The following is a 19,457-nucleotide window of genomic DNA, read 5'->3' on the forward strand; positions in this document are numbered from 1 at the left end:
GAAAAATTCAGGCAATTTATATGATGGCTGATAGAACAATTCATCTCATCTCAAATCAAGTCAAATTAAAATTAGACTTTGGGAATGACATAAATAAGGAACTCTGTTACAAGAGCCTCTAGTGAGGTTAGTGGTGAGCTTCTTGAAGACAGAGAACATATATTATTTATCCTTGTTTTTTTTTCTATTTGTCAGGCACATGCAAAGCAATACATGAAGTAAAAAATGAATAAGAAATGGCTCCTGATCTCAAAAAAAAAATTCTAGTCAAGGGATGATGGCTTATATCCCAAAGAAATCATATTTTTCTGTATGTTGCTGCAGGTTATTGGCTTAAAATAAAACTATATTCTGTTTCAAGAAATAGATCCATTGCTGTTTGTTAGTTCCCTTTTAAATATGATCCAAATTGTAACACTGCACATTGATATACACATTTTACAACTTCTAAGTACCTGTTAATAGTGAATGATTTTCTTTCCAGCCCATTTAGCAAAGTTATAATCTTTAATATTTTTCATATTAAGAGCTTCAATCTGTCTTATGGTACATAAGCCTGGTCCCCATCATTTAAAATCTTTTTTAGATCCATGCAAAACTGAAGCAAAATATTTTTGTCAATGAAGGCTTCTTAAAAGGAGACTTCCATTTTCTATGCAAATAGTTACTTTTCATCAAGTCCCGGCACATTTAAGGTAATCAGACTAACTGTATTATTTTGCCCCTTTAGAATGGCATACTAGGTGTACCATGTGTACATTAATCCATAAATCTACATTAAAACACATATAACCCTCTGAACTTGATGCATGATGATTTGTAAATAATTATAGTTTTCTGAAAATCAAACACATTTTATTCTAAGGAGGAATATAATTAGTTAAGGAAGAGTGGAGTATTGGAGGTAAGAATAAGAAATAATCATGTAGAAAATTAGAAGTAATGACCAACCTGAATAAGAAAAGTGAAGACACTGAATGGGTAGAAAGGGAACTCAGTCCTGGTTCTGGGCATGAAAAGTGTCTAATGCCATAATATCCCCATTTTAACACTTACTAGCTGTGGGGACCTGGTAAGTTACTAAACGTGTTTGTGTTTGTTTTCTAATCCATAAAATAGGCATGATAATAGCACCGCCTTCAAAGGTTGTAAGTATATTAGTAGCCATAAAGTATTAAGTAGTGCTTGAAGCATAATTAGAACTCACTAAATATTATCTATTTTTATAAAATATCAATGTTAGAAGTTACATTAAACTTCTCTCACAACCTCCTAACCAAAGCAGGGATTTCCTTTATGACATGCAGAATAAGCATCCAGCTAGCTTCAGCAAAAAGTCTTACAAGAGGTCTTCATTGTATCATAAGGTAGGCCAATTTATATTCAGACAACCTAACTGCTAGAAAATTTTTCTTTCCTACTGATGTTTCTGTTTAGATAGCTATGGCTGCCAACATTGAAAGTGTGCTATTGATTGAAGATTATTTCAAATTAAAGTCTTATATACTGGAATTCATCCTCCTCTGGGTAGACTCATAAATATGAAATCTGCCTCCTTCTTGATTAATTAACTTTTTTATTACTCCACCAGGTTCAGCTGGCCCTCTTTCTGCTTCATGCTTCACCATTAATAATCATCCCCAAATTTCTGGCTGCTGTAAATAATGATGTAGCTAATTTCATCCTTGGTGATTAAAGCAGTACAGATTGGGTTTCAACCAGTAGACTGGATCAAACATAATAGAGATTTTTTTTAAAAAGGTGTGTAAGGAGGGATATCTATTTAACAACAAAAAAGTCATTTTACTCTACCTCAAATACCCCCAAATTTTAGAATTAACAATTAATTTGTAACTAAAATTGCATATATCATGTTTCTACATGACTCAAATCAGTTACAGCTTGTTACCCAAAATATAGCAAGCAATATTGCTTACCTGTGGCAAATAAAATATTTGATTCTTTCTTTTTCGACTGGTAGGCAATATGCTATTCTTCCATATTTTGAAATTACATTCTTCATTTATTTAATTAAATGTGTATTGGAAACTATGTATAAGACATTTTATGAGACACAAAGATACACAGTGACAGTTCTTGACCTCAAAGTGCTAGCAACTTAGTAAAGAAGTAAGCCCTCACACAATAAAATATTACAGAAAGTCTGAGGAAAGAGTGATTACTTCTCACTGGATTGATCAAAACCACTTCAGGAAGTGTAGCATGTGAGCCGGACTGACCATTTGTAATGTGATAGGTTTCTGAATATGCCAGTTGGAAGTCACAGACACAACTTAGATATGACGAAGATTCAGAAAATTTCGTGCATGAGCATTTATATATTTTCCCAGGGTATATGTTAACTAGAGGGAAATAGAACAGAAACGATGTAAATTTGGATTAGATTGGAGGAAGACTTGAATATTTGTTGAGAAACTCACATTTTATTCAGTAGAAAATACCCAACGATTTGGAGTTTTTAAGTGTAGAAAGTTGAGTATAGAAAAATTAGTCAAATGAGGGCATGGAAAATAGACTAAGGAAGAAGAAATTAGAGACACGATCTTGCACCTTAATTTTCAGGATCATTTCCATACATAAATTGTTAAAACAAATCAAATTGCTTAAATATGAAACCATACTAAAAATAGCTAAATTTTATGGGTGTTTTTGAAATAACTAAGCAATTAAATTTATTCATTTGTATCAACATAACACTTTTTGTATAAATGTGTAAGATATGGCATAAGATTCTAATTTGAAACACTCGCCATGATTCAGTAATTTATACTTTGGTTAGTTAATGTTGATCATAATGACTTTTATGTGGTTATTAAGTGATATAAATCTAGTCCATCATTACTACTTTTGGTAAATAATGGTATATTTTAAAATGTTGACAGATGTGGCTTTGGTTGTACAGAAGTGCTTCAGGTAGCTTACAGGTAAAAACCTAAATTTACATATTATTAAAATTTAAGGTGTAATTAATCTTTTCAGGGAAAAGGAATACATTGCTTCTATGTTGGCTGTGTATTAACTCTCCTGGATCATTTGGATAACCTTTAAGGCAATGGAAGAGGTAAATTATGTGTAAAATTCCAGTTTTCTTTCAAAAATTGGCTTTAAGCTATGGATTCTCCTACCTTTTGATAGCTTCACAAGCTGTTTTACAGTATATAAGTAAAATGTTTAAGTTGACTGCAATCTAGCAGGATATATTTTATTTTGGTTTAAAAAATGAACCCATAAAAGTATTTTTTGTTTCTCTAAATTACAGTTGAATATTAGATAAATCTTGGTTGTGTTTTAAATAAAAACAAATGTTTGACTGCCTTATCACTAAATTATTTCTTTTTAACAATGTATGTGTAATTTTAACAGATGATTGTTAAAATTGAATCAAATATGGTTTTTCAAGCAATGTGTAAGGATATGGATAACATTATTGGTTATGTAGATAACTTTTCAATTTTAATTCTCATCTTTTTCTTCGTTGAAAAGAAGCACATTTTCTCCAGAAAATAAGCTCAGAAATAAAAACAAACATGAGGCAGATAAAATTTTCTGTTGTTTCATCCATATAAGCCAAAAAGGCCTGTACTTGACAGTGTGTATGTGTGTGCGCAAGCCAGTGTGTGTGCGTGCGTGTTTGATACTTTGGGGCATAATATGGATTTTATATTAATTTTGAGAAAATTCTTATATTTGAGAGCTTCTGACTAACACCTATCTATTGTTCACCTATCTTTAGAGAAGATCCACATGGAATATTTATATATTCTTACTTTCTTACTACTGATTCTGTAGTTTATTGTAATTTTGTTAACTCTATTCCAAAAGGATGGGGGGATCAATTACAGTACCTAATAAAAAGACCTGTACACAATAGCAGTTCAATAAATGCTGTTAGTGAACATAATATTTAGCTATACACTATTAGTCCTAAGAGAGATTAACAGACATGTGAAACGTCCGTATTGAAACACAAAAAGAAAGTGTTTTGTGACTATATATGAGTGACTTTCTACCTACTTATCTATAGATCTATCAGTCAATCCTCTCTCCCTTGTTCTCTCTCTCTCTTCCTATATAACATAGGGAATGAGGTTGTTCTATAGACTTAGGAAAAGAGGATCCCAATAGCTGTAGTTCAAGTAGGCTCTTTTTATAGTGCTAACAGTCATAGTTAGTACTCTTTAAACTTGCTGGCCAGTTTCCACTAGCATATTCTGACTCTGGAAAAAAATCCAACCTCTGGTCTAAAAAAAAGAGCAAGAGGAGTCATGGTGATAGCTCCTCAGAATGGTAGAAAACATTTGCAAATGAAGCAACTGACAAAGGATTAATCTCCAAAATATACAAGCAGCTAATGCAGCTCAATATCAAAAAAAAAAAACCAAACAGCCCAATCCAAAAATGGGCAGAAGAACTAAATAGACATTTCTCCAAAGAAGACATACAGATTGCCAACAAACACATGAACGGATGCACAACATCACTAATCATTAGAGAAATGCAAATCAAAAGTACAGTGAGGTATCACCTCACACCAGTCAGAATGGCCATCATCAAAAAATCTACAAATGATAAATGCTGGAGAGGGTGTGGAAAAGGGAACCCTCTTGCACTGTTGGTGGGCATGTAAACTGATACAGCCAGTATGGAGAACAGTATGGAGGTTCCTTAAAAAACTAAAAATAGCACTACCATATGACCCAGCAATCCCACTACTGGGCATATACACTGAGAAAGCCATAATTCAAAAAGAATCATGTGGGCTTCCCTGGTGGCACAGTGGTTGAGAGTCCGCCTGCCGATGCAGGGGACACGGGTTCATGCCCCGGTCCGGGAAGGTCCCACATGCCGCGGAGCGGCTGGGCCCGTGAGCCATGGCCGCTGAGCCTGCGCGTCCGGAGCCTAGGCCACAACAGTGAGAGGCCCACGTACCACAAAAAAAAAGAATCATGTACCACAATGTTCACTGAAGCACTATTTGCAATAGCCGGGACATGGAACCAACCTGAATGTCCATCGACAGATGAATGGATAAAGAAGATGTGGCACATATATACAATGGAATATTACTCAATCATAAAAAGAAACGAAATTGAGTTATTTGTAGTGAGGTGGACGGACCTAGCATCCATCTTACTTCATTTTACAGAGTGAAGTAAGTCAGAAAGAGAAAAACAAATACTGTGTGCTAACACATATATATGGAATCTAAAAAAAAATGGTTCTGATGAACCTAGGGGCAGGACAGGAATAAAGATGCAGACATAGAGAATGGACTTGAGGACCGGGAAGCGGGGAGGGTAAGTTGGGACGAAGTGAGACAGTAGCACTGACGTATATACACTACCAAATGTAAAATAAATAGCTAGGGGGAAGCAGCTGCATAGCACAGGGAGATCAGCTCAGTGCTTTGTGACCACCTAGAGGGGTGGGCTAGGGAGGGTGGGAGGGAGACACAAGAGGGAGGTCCATCGACAGATGAATGGATAAAGAAGATGTGGCACATATATACAATGGAATATTACTCAATCATAAAAAGAAACGAAATTGAGTTATTTGTAGTGAGGTGGACGGACCTAGCATCCATCTTACTTCATTTTACAGAGTGAAGTAAGTCAGAAAGAGAAAAACAAATACTGTGTGCTAACACATATATATGGAATCTAAAAAAAAATGGTTCTGATGAACCTAGGGGCAGGACAGGAATAAAGATGCAGACATAGAGAATGGACTTGAGGACCGGGAAGCGGGGAGGGTAAGCTGGATAGCTGATTCACTTTGTTATACAGCAGCAACTAACACAACATTGTAAAGCAATTATACTCTAGTAAAGATGTTAAAAAATAAATGAAGCCACTATGTTTGTAGAGTACAAGTAATCAGTTAAGAACATTATAATTTTGAAAAAGAATTGTTTCATATTTTATATTATTGTCTCATTGGTTTTAGCAAACTAAAAGTTGAACAAAGTAAAATAGGTATGGCTAAAGGGAATGACATTGTAAACTACTTTGTTTTGCTTATTTAAAAAAATTTGAACCAGACCATCAAATGAAAGAGTACCTAATTTCACCTCCCCACTTCACACCACATCTCTATGCATAATAAAGTCAGTTAATTAAACAATACACAAGAGAGACTTTAATAAGAAAGTTGACATTACAATAGTTCAGAGAGTACTTGAAAAACAAAAGCTATAAAAATTTAAAGATGCGCTAGGAGGGTATGTAGAGAAAAAAACTGATGCTGCCAGTTTGGATTCATATCATTATATTCCTGAATTTATAGTAAACTTACGCATATCCTACTATGACATTATTCATTGAAATTCTCTTCTGGATATAAACAGCATGCTTTGAAAATGCAATTTAAAGCTAACCAGATAAAAAATGATCCTTTAAATGATTTTTCCTCAGGCTGTAAATTGACTTGGGAGCCACTCTATGCACCCAAACTCCAGGTTTACACAAACATATTTTTCAGACTCTTCTCAAATGCTGTTGTCTCTTCAAGGGTGTTATAAAAGTCACTTTCATGACATTTATAAATCAGTAATTCAGAATATGGTTTTTGCTGTCTGCTGCTTCTGTCAGGTGCTTCTAGGTTCTAATCCTGCACCTCCACTCATTGGTTATCAGATTTTGGTAAAGCTACTTACGTTTCTAAAAAGAGTTATAATCTTAGCAGAATTAAAAAGATAATTTGTGTAACCTGCTCAGCAGACAGTCTTGCACATGTTACTGGTCATGTTACTCCCTAATTAAAATCCTCCCATGAATCTTCAATATCTTCATAAAGCCCAATAAGTTTAACATGGACCAAAGAGCAACTTCGTCTTGTTCTTGGCCCCTGTATAATTCTCTGCTTTTAGTTCCCACCATTTTATTTTTCATATCTCCTCACTGTAGTCACACCAAATAGTTGGCTCTTCCTTAAATTTTTCATGCTGTCTCAGGTCTCAGTGCTTTTGCTATTCCTTTATCACCCTTCTTTAAAGAATGAGCCACTGCGTCTCATCCTCCAGACCTTCATGATCTATTCATGCTGAATTAGGGCAGCTTCCCTATGCTCTCATAGCACTCTTTGCATATCTGTCTGGTAGTACATGTCATTCAACCTTGTATTTTTTAATTGAAACTTTCATTTTCCTCCCACAAATCTAGACTATAAATTATGTGAAGGCAGAGGTTGCAGGTCTTATTACTTTTTTATCCCCAGAGACTCACGCAGAGTATGGCACATGTTAACTGTCCTATATATTTTTCATTGAATGAATCAATATTATACTGGGTCATGGTAAGTATGGGATCTTTCTGCTAAGGAGTTTCAAAATACTTATCTTTTACATAACATCTGAAAGAATTCTAGTCCTGAAAGTACAATAAGTTGAAATTTAGAGTTAAAACCAATACAATTTTTAATATTTAGATCAGAACTTATGTTTTCTTATTAGACTACATTGCTTTGTCTAAAAGTCCCAGACAAACATAAATGAATTATCTAGATTTAGACCTATGAGTTTGAGAGTACATTTCTGACTTGATGATATAATACTCAAAAATGTCATACTTTTAAAAAGTTAGGTGAATTTCTTCATCTGTGAAATAAGACTCAATAAACACACCCTGGACAAGACAATGATGTGACTCTTCCCTGGACCAAACTTTCCTTGAATTGTGTCCTTGGCTTTGCACCTAGATTAAGTCTTGACATGTGGGCAGGGAAGAAAGCAGTCAATAGGACATAGCCGGGACATTTTTTGAATATTTTATATTGCTTTGGATTATGGAGTTTTGTTTTGTGATAACTACACTCCCAATAATTTCATCTCTAGCTTGAAAAGTCAATAGTCTTCAGTGGGATTAGAAATGACTATCACAGATATTAAGCATCCAGGTTCTAAGTATTCTTTTTATTCATTTGTTTACTTTCCCTCCCTAAGCTGTATTCCTTCTTAATTAAATATGTCAGTGATTTTCCACTTTTTAGTTAGATATAGTTGTAACGAAAAAGTTCTTATGGGTCAACGTTGTTCATTAACCTAAAAACAACAACAAAACACTCCTTCTGTCGTATAGTTAGAAACTCACACAGCTTCACTTTCAGGGAGTGATAAACTGGGGGAATTGTGGCTTAATCAGTGGTTTTACCATTAGCATTTTATAATTCCAATGGAAGGACTTGACAGGATGGTAGAGTACTGGCCTTGGAAGAAGATAGCCCTTAGTTTCAAATTTTAGCTTAGTTTTCTTACCAGCTGCATGAATCTGACAAGTTGCTCTATTTCCCTAGGCTAGTGATTTCTCATAAGTAAAATTAGGAAAATAATACTGGTCTCATTGGATGTTGAAACGTTTAAAAGAGGCAACACATGTAAAATACTGCACATCTTTTTTGGCACCTATGAGAATAGGCTCAATAAATGGTAGACATTATTATTGTTATTCATAAATAATTTTTACAATAAAGTTGCTATTCTTGAATTCTTATGCAAATACAGGTATTGTAACAGTGATGGGAACAGAATTTTATTATAATTAGGTATTTAGATATTTTTCCATCACAGTACATAGCAAAAGCCAGCTATATCATCCTTACAAAGATAGCTATGTGATGGATTTCTAGAACTGAAAAAATAATTCAATGGTCGAACTGGATTTAGAATGAACATGACATTTAATGCTATGTTACATGACTTTGGAACGCCTCACTCCCCTCATCTCCCATTTTGGTTTTCAATATGTTGACGTTATGAAATTAATTTGAGTTTCTAATCAAGCCCATGCATCTAATATTTAAGCTTATAATGTGCATTTCAGTGGAGTTTGTCTTCTGACCACTGTTTTTATTGATCTAATATAACAAGTCAAAGCTGCATAATTTTGAACTAACTGCTAAAATCCTTTGCTCATGGCTTTACTCTCTTCCAAGTATTCATTAGTATCACATTATGATGCCAAGACTGGCGGACAATTAGGCTAACACCACCCAGTGAGACTCTCTGTGTTGTGGCCTGAGTGATGAATTCTGCATAAAGAGACAGATTTAGGCCACATTACAACTGTGGTAGAGCAAGGCATTTCATGAAAATATTTAACGATAGCACCAAAGCATTAACTGAAATGACTGTATGAGTATTTCCATGAACAGAATACTGCTTGATGAGACTATTCAAAATTTGGGACATCAGATTTTCAACCATCAGGTCACATTGGAACCACACTAAATTAACAGCTTATTTTATATCTTTGTGTGAAACTTACTTTCATCTCCCGTTTCAAACTCAAACTTCTGACTGTATCCACTGTACCCTGTTGCAGTCCTCACTCGGATATGAAAAATGTACTTGGTGGCTGGCTTGAGACCTGTGATGATGGCACTGGGGGCCTTGGACCTCGTGGAGGAATAGGAGAGCTGTTGCTCGTGCTGCTGGAGACAGAAGAGAAGAGAAGGGGAGTGAAGCAGTGTTATTTTCCTTTACCTTGAGACACTGTCAAGTCAAGCTGAGGAATTCTGCTCTAGCAAAAATACTGATGAAGAACTGGTGCAAGCATGGTTTTCCATAATTTAGTGCTTCGTTCTTCATCAATTATAATGCATATGATATGGTCTTGATTTGGAAACTTATTAAGAAAGATGATGATCTTGTATTTTTGGTGATTTGGATTTCTGACCCAACTCTAAGGAATGGTGGTGGCGTGGAGAGCACATTTACACAGAATGGCAGCTGCATCTTGAATAAAATGGACACATCAGATCAGACCGGGCCAGCCGCAAGCAAGGAGCAAGGGTGGGAAAATTCATGTACCCGCTACTCACTTCTACCCGCAGGTAGTGCCAAAATGCCGGCGCTATCCGTGGGTAGACCTGTGGGTAAAAGGAAAAATAAATTAATTGTTTTTTTAAAGTTTGCGATCTTTTATCCCTAATCAACTGCATTGTTCTGAAACTCAGTGATTCCCCAGTAGTAACACTGAAGTTGAAGCAACTCAAGACATAAAACGATGAAAATTTTCCTTTGAGGGAGAGTTGACTCCTCTGCAAAATACCACAGTTTACTTTGTAAAGATGTACGAGATACATAATGATTGTGAGGTAGATTTTATTTTTTAATCGAAAACAAATTTATGGTTACCAAAGGGAAAAGGTGGGGTGGGGGAGAGGGATAAATCAGGAGTTTGGGATTAGTATACATGTACTACTATATATGACAGATAACTAACAAGGACCTACTATATAGCCCAGGGGACTCTACTCAATATTCTGTGATAACATTTATGAGAAAAAAACCCTAGAAAAGAATGAATATATGTATAACTGAATCACTTTGCTGTACACCTGAAACTAACACACATTGTAAATCAACTACACGCCAATAAATTTTTTCTTAAATACACACACACACAAAAAAGTACATACTTCTTTTATTCAAAGAACCCTCTGGGAGTATATGTTTCAACTGTGTTGACCTCTTGCCCTCATTTAATGCAGCCAGAAGACCCTGGGCTTGTGTCGCACCATGAAGCCTTTGTCTGGTTCTCCTGTTTTTATTTTTATTATTTATTTATTTATTTTTTAACATATTTATTGGAGTATAATTACTTTACAATGGTGTGTTAGTTTCTGCTTTATAACAAAGTGAATCAGCTATACATATACATATATCCCCATATCTCCTCCCTCTTGCGTCTCCCTCCCACCCTCCCTATCCCACCCCTCTAGGTGGTCACAAAGCACCGAGGAGCTGATTTCCCTGTGCTATGCGGCTGCTTCCCACTAGCTATCTATTTTACATTTGGTAGTGTATATATTTCCATGCCGCTCTCTCACTTCTTCCCAGCTTACTCTTCCCCCTCTCCGTGAGGTAGATTTTAAAACAGTCTGCCTGTGAGGGAGCATCAAAGACACAGCACAGTATGAAAGACAGCACATCTCAGAAATCAGGCAGGACTGGAGGCTTGGTTCCCAGTCACCTGTGGTTAACTGCCAAACTACCTCTTCTCACTAACAGGAACCACAACTGACTGAATGCCCTTGTCATTCAGGGTCTTTTAAGTGGGCTGTCTTGTCCACCACCTCAGAACAATTTACTTGTGCCTTTAAGAGAGTGTCCACAATATGCTGGTAGTAGGAACACATTAAAGTCAATACTGTTTTTGTATAGTGTTATTGTTCAATAACTTTATAATGGTGTTCTAGTACGGTATCTGAAAAAAATATTTGTGTATGAACAACTCTTTTAAATTCATAGGTCAAATTAGGCTACCAGGCCCTTGAGTTAATTCTCCACTATTCTCATTATAAAATATCTAAAGATAGAGATTCTCAGAGATGGAAGTGACTTTCAAGATCATTAATTAAGTCACTCATTTGATGCTTAAATTTGATATATAATATTCCCATCAAGATTTCATTTAGCCTTTGCCTGAAAATATCTGTTGTTCAGGAGACCTTCCAGGCAAACGAAGTAACCTACATACATGCAGAATGTATCAAACTGCATTTATTGGCTGGTGATGCTATAAGATTTAGAACTATGAAAATCATTTTCCTTAAGCTACTTTTGAGGAAAAACATCCTTAAAGATCATTTTAAAACTTTATGGCCTTGTTTGTCAGAACTTTATATGCTACATGGTTATTCTCTGTCTAGCTGAGGAATTGAATTTGTCATCTATACCCCAAATACAACTGTTTATTAAACACAAAGTACAAAGAAAAAATGAGTTAACAATAGCAACATTTTAAATAAAAAAGACAAAAAAGATAAATTGTAACTTATATTTATCCCTGGGTCATTTCCAGATTAGAAAGTAAATAAATATCTGCCTGTTATAAAATCCAAGAAAATAAATTCTATAAAATCATTGGTGGCAGTAATTATCTGCTAAGGGCCTAAAGAAGAAGCTTTCTAAGATGAAGGCCTTTATAATTAGGGGGTTTAACACCCATATTTTGGAGAAAGAAAGTTTGTGTTCTATTGGAAGAGATGATACTGTTTCTGGTAGAAATTTGTAAAAACTTTTGGATTGTTCATTCTTACACAGAAGAGGAGAATATTCCACCTCTCACAGAATTTTCTGCAACATTAGAGTTATGGGGTATTCTGAGTAGCATTGCACAGTATGAAATTATGATTGAGAGAATTTTAAAATCCTGAAAAAAAGAATTTAGTGTTATCCTTAAAGAGAGGAGATACAGATTGAAAAATTTACTTAGATTGGCCCCATAATAATTACACATTATGTCTTTGCTGCTTCACAAAAACATAGTTAGATAGTAGTTTATTACTGAGTAAAGTTACTGGGAGCAAAGGACTCCTTTTGCAAATAGCTTTTAGTATGTCTGCTGTTATACAGAAGTGTATCTGTAGCTATATCCCTGGAATAAAGATCATTAAGTAGGAAGTATGCTTACATGGTTCCTCAGCCTACAACACAGCAGTGCGGGGGCAGCTGCCTCGCCTCACATCTTGCCTCCTTGGAGCATGCCAAGAAAGAGAGCTCAGAGAACAGTCATGCTATTTCCTCCTTCCAGTGCATATCAGCCCTCTCTCCTCCTGGTGTTTCCAAGCTCTTGGGAAACTAAGTTAGCACTTACCCATGAAAAGCATAGGGCACTTACTGTCCCAGAACTTTGGCTAATTGCCTTTCTGCTGACACATCAACTCCAATTCAAAGTAGCTGTCACCAGATAGAGACAGTGCTTTGCTGCAGAGCCATCGAGATCTCTTTATTCATCCATGGGGCTCAATTCTGAACATGCTTGAATAGGGTATGTGTGAGAGTTTTTCTAGAGTTTGTACCATATGGAATTGCTATTTGTATAACACCTATGTCTTCAACTTTCCTAGGTAATGCATTCCATTGTTCATAAAACTATCTTACAAGTTTTTTACCCTTGCTAAATCCATAATAAAATCTTCTCATTCTTAACATTATTCATTTTAGTACTTTCTTTTTTTTCTTGATCAAGCTTTCTAGAGGCTTGAACCAACTTTTGGCTTTATCTCTCTATTGTTTCTTTGTTTTCTATTTCATTTAATATCTGCTCTTACTATAAATTATTTTCTTTCTTCTTTTTTGTGTTAATTATATTGTCTTCTAACTTCTTACATTTCATGCTTAATTCACTAATTGTCAGTATATCTTTTCAAATACAATTTAAGTCTACAAATTTCACTCTAAGTACTGTACTACTGTACTTCATAAGTTTTCATGATATATTATCAACCAGTTCTGAGTATTTACTAATTTCCATAAATACACTATTTTTTTTAGTCTTTGTGGCAGATCCAGGATTATTATTTCACACTTTTAAGGGTCAAAACAGGTTGTCAGGCAGTAAATAAATGGCATAAAGTGAAGCTCCAAAGGCATAACCCCATGGGTTGCAAAGTACACTGGACTGTGGATAGGAGAGCACTGGCAGTCTTCTGTACTAATGCTCATTGGCTGAACGTGAAACAGTTTTTGCACTACTTCCCCTTGGATAAGCATAAATAATAATATCAATCGTGGGACAAATCATTTAGTAGCAATGCACTTTAATGTACTGTTATGTATATCATTTCCTAAAATAAACATATATACAATTTCTATTTTATATATTTGTATTCATATATACTAAAAACATAGTTCAGAACTAAATAGTGTGAACACAGAGCATTCACTGTCAAACAATATGCATGTATTACTCTCTAGAGATGTAGACTTTTATTTAAGGTTCTCTTCTCAAGGACAGAGCCTGCAGCTTAGTCTCGGGAATTGCCCTGTCCCAGCTGCTGAGGATCTAGGTTTTCCTGGGAGTCTAATCTTATTGTTACATTGAACCTTTCATTTGTTTAAAATACTGACTCTATGTTTTATCTCTATAGATGTCAACTCTTCATGGTCACTAACAGGGATGTTCTTACTAGAGTCTGGACCCTCTTAGCATTCAATCTGAAAACTAACTTAGTTAAAAGAAATAGGCTCAGGTGTCCAGTCACTATGGCTGCATCTTTCTGAAACTAGAGGTAACATGGTCTGTTATCAACAGAAGGCAGCATGTAAAGAATTCTGGATTAGAATTCTCCTGTCTTGGCTCAATTTTGGTTCTGCTTCTATTATGTACCTTGGTAAGTCACCTTCAAGACTTTGATTTGCTCATACAGAAAATTCATTCACTGCACCAACATTCACTGAATGCTCTCTATGGGTATGGTTTTAGGGCTCTATAGTAGATCTGGCTTACATAATCACCAAAGTTCTACCTAAGCAATTATATTCTATAATTTTTGTATGTTAGAAATACAAGTCTGCTCTCTTCTGTTGTGACTGATTCTCATCACGCCTCATCTTACTCTCTTGAGTTTACCATCCCACTTATGGAAATAGATGCAATAGGCCCACAAAGTGGTCATCTTTTAGCTGGTTTGCTTTCTCTTAAAGTCTTTGGGTCTACGGGGTTTTCTGTAAGATGTTACCACATTGCTGTATTTTTTTAAAATTTTAAACTAATTGGATTAAATATGTGATTAAAAATTAAGTTGTAGAGATTTTTGTACAGATATATAGATCTAAATATATATCAGCAATCATAAGATAACAACCATGATTTATGCAGTGCTTTACAATTTGCAAGGTGTTTTCACACACATTCTTTATGTAGTACTCATAATCTTGTGAAGCAATAAGAACTGGTAATATTTTTAGTCTTATTTAGCAAATGATGAAATTGGTGCAGAAAGAATAAGTAACTTACCAAAGCACATCACATAACTAGTCAGTGGCTTCTGTTAAAGTTGTGCTTTTTCACTATCCAATTTAGGCAGGTATGTGCAGGGCAAAAATGCTTATAAATTAGACTTTGAGCCAAGGTTATTTTTTTCACACTTTATGTTCTTGATTATCTGATCACTAGAAATAACTTTAAATTTAAGACAGACTGTGAACCAGATAGTAATGATTTGATGGCATTAGAATACTTTTATATAAATAGTTCCTCAGTGGTAGAAACAATTTTCAACATTGAAAATTTCAAAGATAAAGTTATTTTCTACTAAGGTTAACACATCCAATCATTCTGCCTTTATTTTTTTTCTATTTTGATATTATGTCATATAGACAGATTCCAGGAAATTCCAAGGGGCTTATAATTCACCCAATCTTCCAAGGAACATAAAATATTCATGTTTGGGGCTTCAGAATAGAATTTTTTTGATAAGGTCTAGGAGATTCTTCTAGAATTTTTGATGTATGATGGTATTCCACATGGCTTTATTCACAGAACAGTACTAAGAGGACAGACTAAAAGCATTGTTGGATTTTCCTTTATCCTTTCAAGTCATGCCAAGTTTAAGTCATCAGGAATAGGTAAAAGTGCTATTAAAAATTAGCACTCTACTACCACAATCATTATTTTTTAATTAGCAATGTCCTAATTAAGCCAATGGTAAATCTCTTGTTCTACTGGCTAGGAGATTGAAGCTATAGAGTCCTAAGAAAAGAAAAAAGTGGATATTAATAGCTCTGCTAGGGGTCATCTAAGTCATTTTTTGTCTCTTTTCTCTTTCCATTTTTGTGTCTGTCTTTCTTACCCTGCCTCTCTGTCACACATACAAACACATGCGCATACACACACACACATTCATCAAACAATTCATGACAGAAGGCTGTTGAGATGTCTCCATAATAATCCTCTCAAAACTAAACAAATTACAACCACATTTAGAACATGATTCATTATCTGCAGAAAGATATTTTCCCTGATAAAGCAAGAACTGCACAGCCTAGAAACATAAAGTTTGAAAGGTTATCAAAGAATTCTATTGCCTAAACAATGGTATTAGCAAACCTGAAAATATTTTACTTGAATGAAAGGAAGTTATTTCACATGACCCTAGGAAAAGGAAAGCTTGTGTACTAGATCCTGCCAGAGCTTAACAATTTCTTTCCAAAGAAGAGAGACAATGAATTTGGTGTATTTTATTTTATAGGTCATTACAGTAATGAGCCCTACCTGGGCGCAGGTACTTATCATACCCTGGCTGAAAGATTCCTTAAGATTTTTCATATTTTTACTTTGATGCTGCAATCTCCTGATTACTAATGTGAATTCCCAAGTGCTATAGAAGTAGAAATAAATATATTTGTTCCTGGAAAGGACAGGCTTCCCTAAAATCAATAGATGGGCATTGTGCTTTGTTCTTCAGTTTGCTTTTGAGTTTAATTAGAATGAGTCAATCTCTGAGAGAGTCATGAACTCCTAGTGCACTCCAGTTGTAGGATCGGCAAAATACAGCATCAGAATGAGCTGTGTGGGCCCAGGAACTGAAGTTACGGCATGTCCGTAAAATAGGCATACTTATATAAGAGCTTATAGTCCTAAAAAGTCATCTATTTTCATTCTTGTATCAGTTGCTTTGAGTCATCCCAAAGAAGTGTTAATCTATACCTTTTTTTAGAGCTTTTTAGAGAGAGAATCTTATTCTACTCCAGGCAAACCATAAGGTACACAGGTTCTTCCTAATTATCTTACTGAAATGTGAAAAACAATAGTTTTTTTTAATATGTGGGAAATGTCTCTCCTAATGATTGAGCTATAATAAACCATCATTTTCTCTCTGTTAATTATGGCTGTCTACCTAGAAATTCGTAGAGGTTAACTGAAAAGATTTAGAACTAATAAGTCAGTTAGTTAGCCAACATACAATTATCAGTTGCTTTCCTATACACTAGCAATGACCAGTAAAATTATATTTTAAAATATTCCATATACCATAGCAACAGAAACCTTATAATACTTAAGTATATGACAAGAAATATGCAAGACCTGTATGAGTAAATCTATAACAGTTTGCTGTATAAAAAAGAAAATCCCTTGTTTTCGTAACTGTAATTCAAAGATCTTTTGTAGAATACTACATAGTAGCAGTAAAAGTAGGAATCTTATTTTTCTTTGTTCTTGAATGGATTAGCTGTTAATGTGAAGCTGTTAAATATAATTATGTCTGATTTAGGTTTTTAGTAGATATCTAGGTGAGAACTTTTCTTCCTTTTTCTTACACTGTAATTTTGTTTGTATTTTGTTTTTAAAATGTGAAATGGATTTTGAATGTTATAAAACAATTTATCTGTATCTTCCAAGGTGATTCTATGTTGTTCACCTTAATGTAGTATATACTTGTGAAGAACTATCTTTGCATTCCTAAGATAAACCCTACTTGTTAATATTTGGTTATAATATAGTTCTAAAATTTTTATTGCAATTTTGGATTCAGTTTGATAATATTTCAAATAAAATTTTTATACCTCTCTTTATAAATGCTCTTGGCCTAGAGTTTTCTTGTTTTTACCCTTTTTTATTATCAATATCTGGTTACACTCTTTGGGTTAAGCTATATTTAAGAGAATGTATTATGAAAATTTTCATTTTTTAATGTTCTGCATTAATTGATATAACATGGTAATTATATGTTTATTGAAACCGTAACTGAAAGACCATTTCAGGGACAGATATTTGACCATCTTTTAAAATTATTTTATCCTATATTCAGATATTCTTCTTATTCAGTTTTGGTAATCAACAGAAAATTATCCATTACATTTATATAGTACATTTATTGATGTAAATTTACAATTAGGCTTGTCCTATTATTGAAAATCTCTTCCATAAATAACATTTTCCTCCTTCTAGTCAAGCTTGTTTATCAGTCTTCAAAAACACTGGATTTTGATTTTTTAAATCAAATATACTTTTCTTGATTCAGTTTCATTAATTTTTGATTTTACACTTATTCATTCCTTCTTCCTCATCTTTTTAGGGTTTGGATATATATGTATCTCAATGTCTTTCACTTTAGAATAGTTTATAATTTAAGTCTTTTACCCTTTAATATGTGTTATTTAAGATAATATTCTAAATTTTCAAATAAATAGATATCGGGGTGAGATGGGGGGATTTTAAAATAATTTTTAAATTTTGTTGCATGATTTTCAAGGAATGATTCAAAGAATGAAGGAATAATTTTATACTACCTGACTCCTTCCTCTAGTTATTTCAATGCATATCAATATATATCCCTAAGTAGACAGCAATTTCCTCAAAAATGTGATATATAGTTGCTTCACAAAACAAAACAAAACAAAAAAAGCAAAGGAATGCTGGATGCATAGTTAGTGTTTAATACATATCTACTGATTGATATTCACAAAGGAATACCTAGCCATCATTTAACACCTGGTGCAGCTCTGGTCACATAACATTGGAAACTGGACTACTAGAACTCCTGCTCCAATGTAGGAGCACAAATTGGGATGGCTTCCAGCTCACACTGATTCTCCCGTGACCAGATCTAAATTAGCCCCACAATCAGGGGAAAATGGGGCTGGTGCCCAACAAAGCTGACTGCCCTGGAGATAAAAGCAAGTGAAAATAATTATGGATTTCTTCTCCAATGACATTGAAACCATCATGAAAAAAACAGAAAGAGAATTACGTTGAATAACCTCAGCTTTTCTGACTGTTGCCTTCCTGAGTCTAGAATATTCTGCTCTGCCTTGGATTCTACATTTTGACATCCTTAAATAATCATCAGAGTTGGGTTTCGTTGCTGGTAACCAAAAGGGTTACTTTCTTTTCTCAAAATCATTTAAGTACACAAGAGGGAGTTTCTAATTTGGGGAGAGAAGGGGTTAACACGCTGGTTGGTAGCGTGTTCTAAGTTAGTGGGTAAGGTGTTCTGAATTTTTTTAAAGTAAAAATTGGCTACTGCTGTGACAAAATTACAAATTAAGCATAAGTAAGAAAAATGTAGAAGTAGATATTCTAAGTACACAACTACTTTCTGACTGCACTTTTGGAGAAGTATCATTTAGTATAACACAGCTATAATTTACTATAATCAACTTTTGATTATCCCCAGTAATCCAAAACAGGAGATAATCCTAAATCACTTTTAAATGCATTCATGACTTTTTTTCTTATATTCCTTCCAATGTGTATCTTGTTTCACCTAAAATGAAATTAAATGCACTCCTTGAACATTAAATGTTGAGCAATGGTAGGAGATGGAAGCAAAGTACACCTGATGGGAGCAGTATATTGCTCTAGAATTAAGCATTCATAATTGATTTTCAGAGAACAGATAAGTTACATGTAGATAATTAACTGCTTGAAATTGTGGTTAAATTTATTTACTTTTAGGGAAAATGGCTAGATTATTCTAGTGTGACCTTTACAAAATAGTGGTGCTAGAATGAGACCAATGGAGTCCTAGTGGTAGTCGGTTTGTCTATGAAAACTGCGAAGATTATACAATCTCAAAGGGTCAGGCTTGTTGTAAGATAAAAAGCCAAATAACACATAAAACCCTTTTACAGGCTCCAACAAATGTGTTTAGCATTATTTCTTTCTTTTAGGAGTTATTATCAATAGGTGGTGCATTTAATTTAGGGC

At 34.4% G+C, this 19,457-nt stretch overlaps 1 protein-coding gene across 2 annotated transcripts in view; it reads right to left on the reverse strand.

Moving 5' to 3' along the window:
• Positions 1-19,457, reverse strand: part of EPHA6 (EPH receptor A6) — an 874,792-nt gene that overhangs the window by 280,335 nt on the left and 575,000 nt on the right. Inside the window, exons 7-8 of one of the 2 annotated variants that reach the window (XM_024120421.1) lie at positions 9,838-9,885; positions 9,282-9,447 (exon numbers count right to left, since the gene is read on the reverse strand). In XM_024120421.1, coding sequence (XP_023976189.1) covers positions 9,282-9,447; positions 9,838-9,885 — 214 coding nt within the window. The remainder of the gene's footprint in view (positions 1-9,281; positions 9,448-9,837; positions 9,886-19,457) is intronic. The other variant, XM_024120422.1, reaches the window with a different exon arrangement.

The sequence above is a fragment of the Physeter macrocephalus genome, chromosome 1 (assembly GCF_002837175.3).
Source record: "Physeter macrocephalus isolate SW-GA chromosome 1, ASM283717v5, whole genome shotgun sequence".
Classification (NCBI taxonomy): Eukaryota; Metazoa; Chordata; class Mammalia; order Artiodactyla; family Physeteridae; genus Physeter; species Physeter macrocephalus.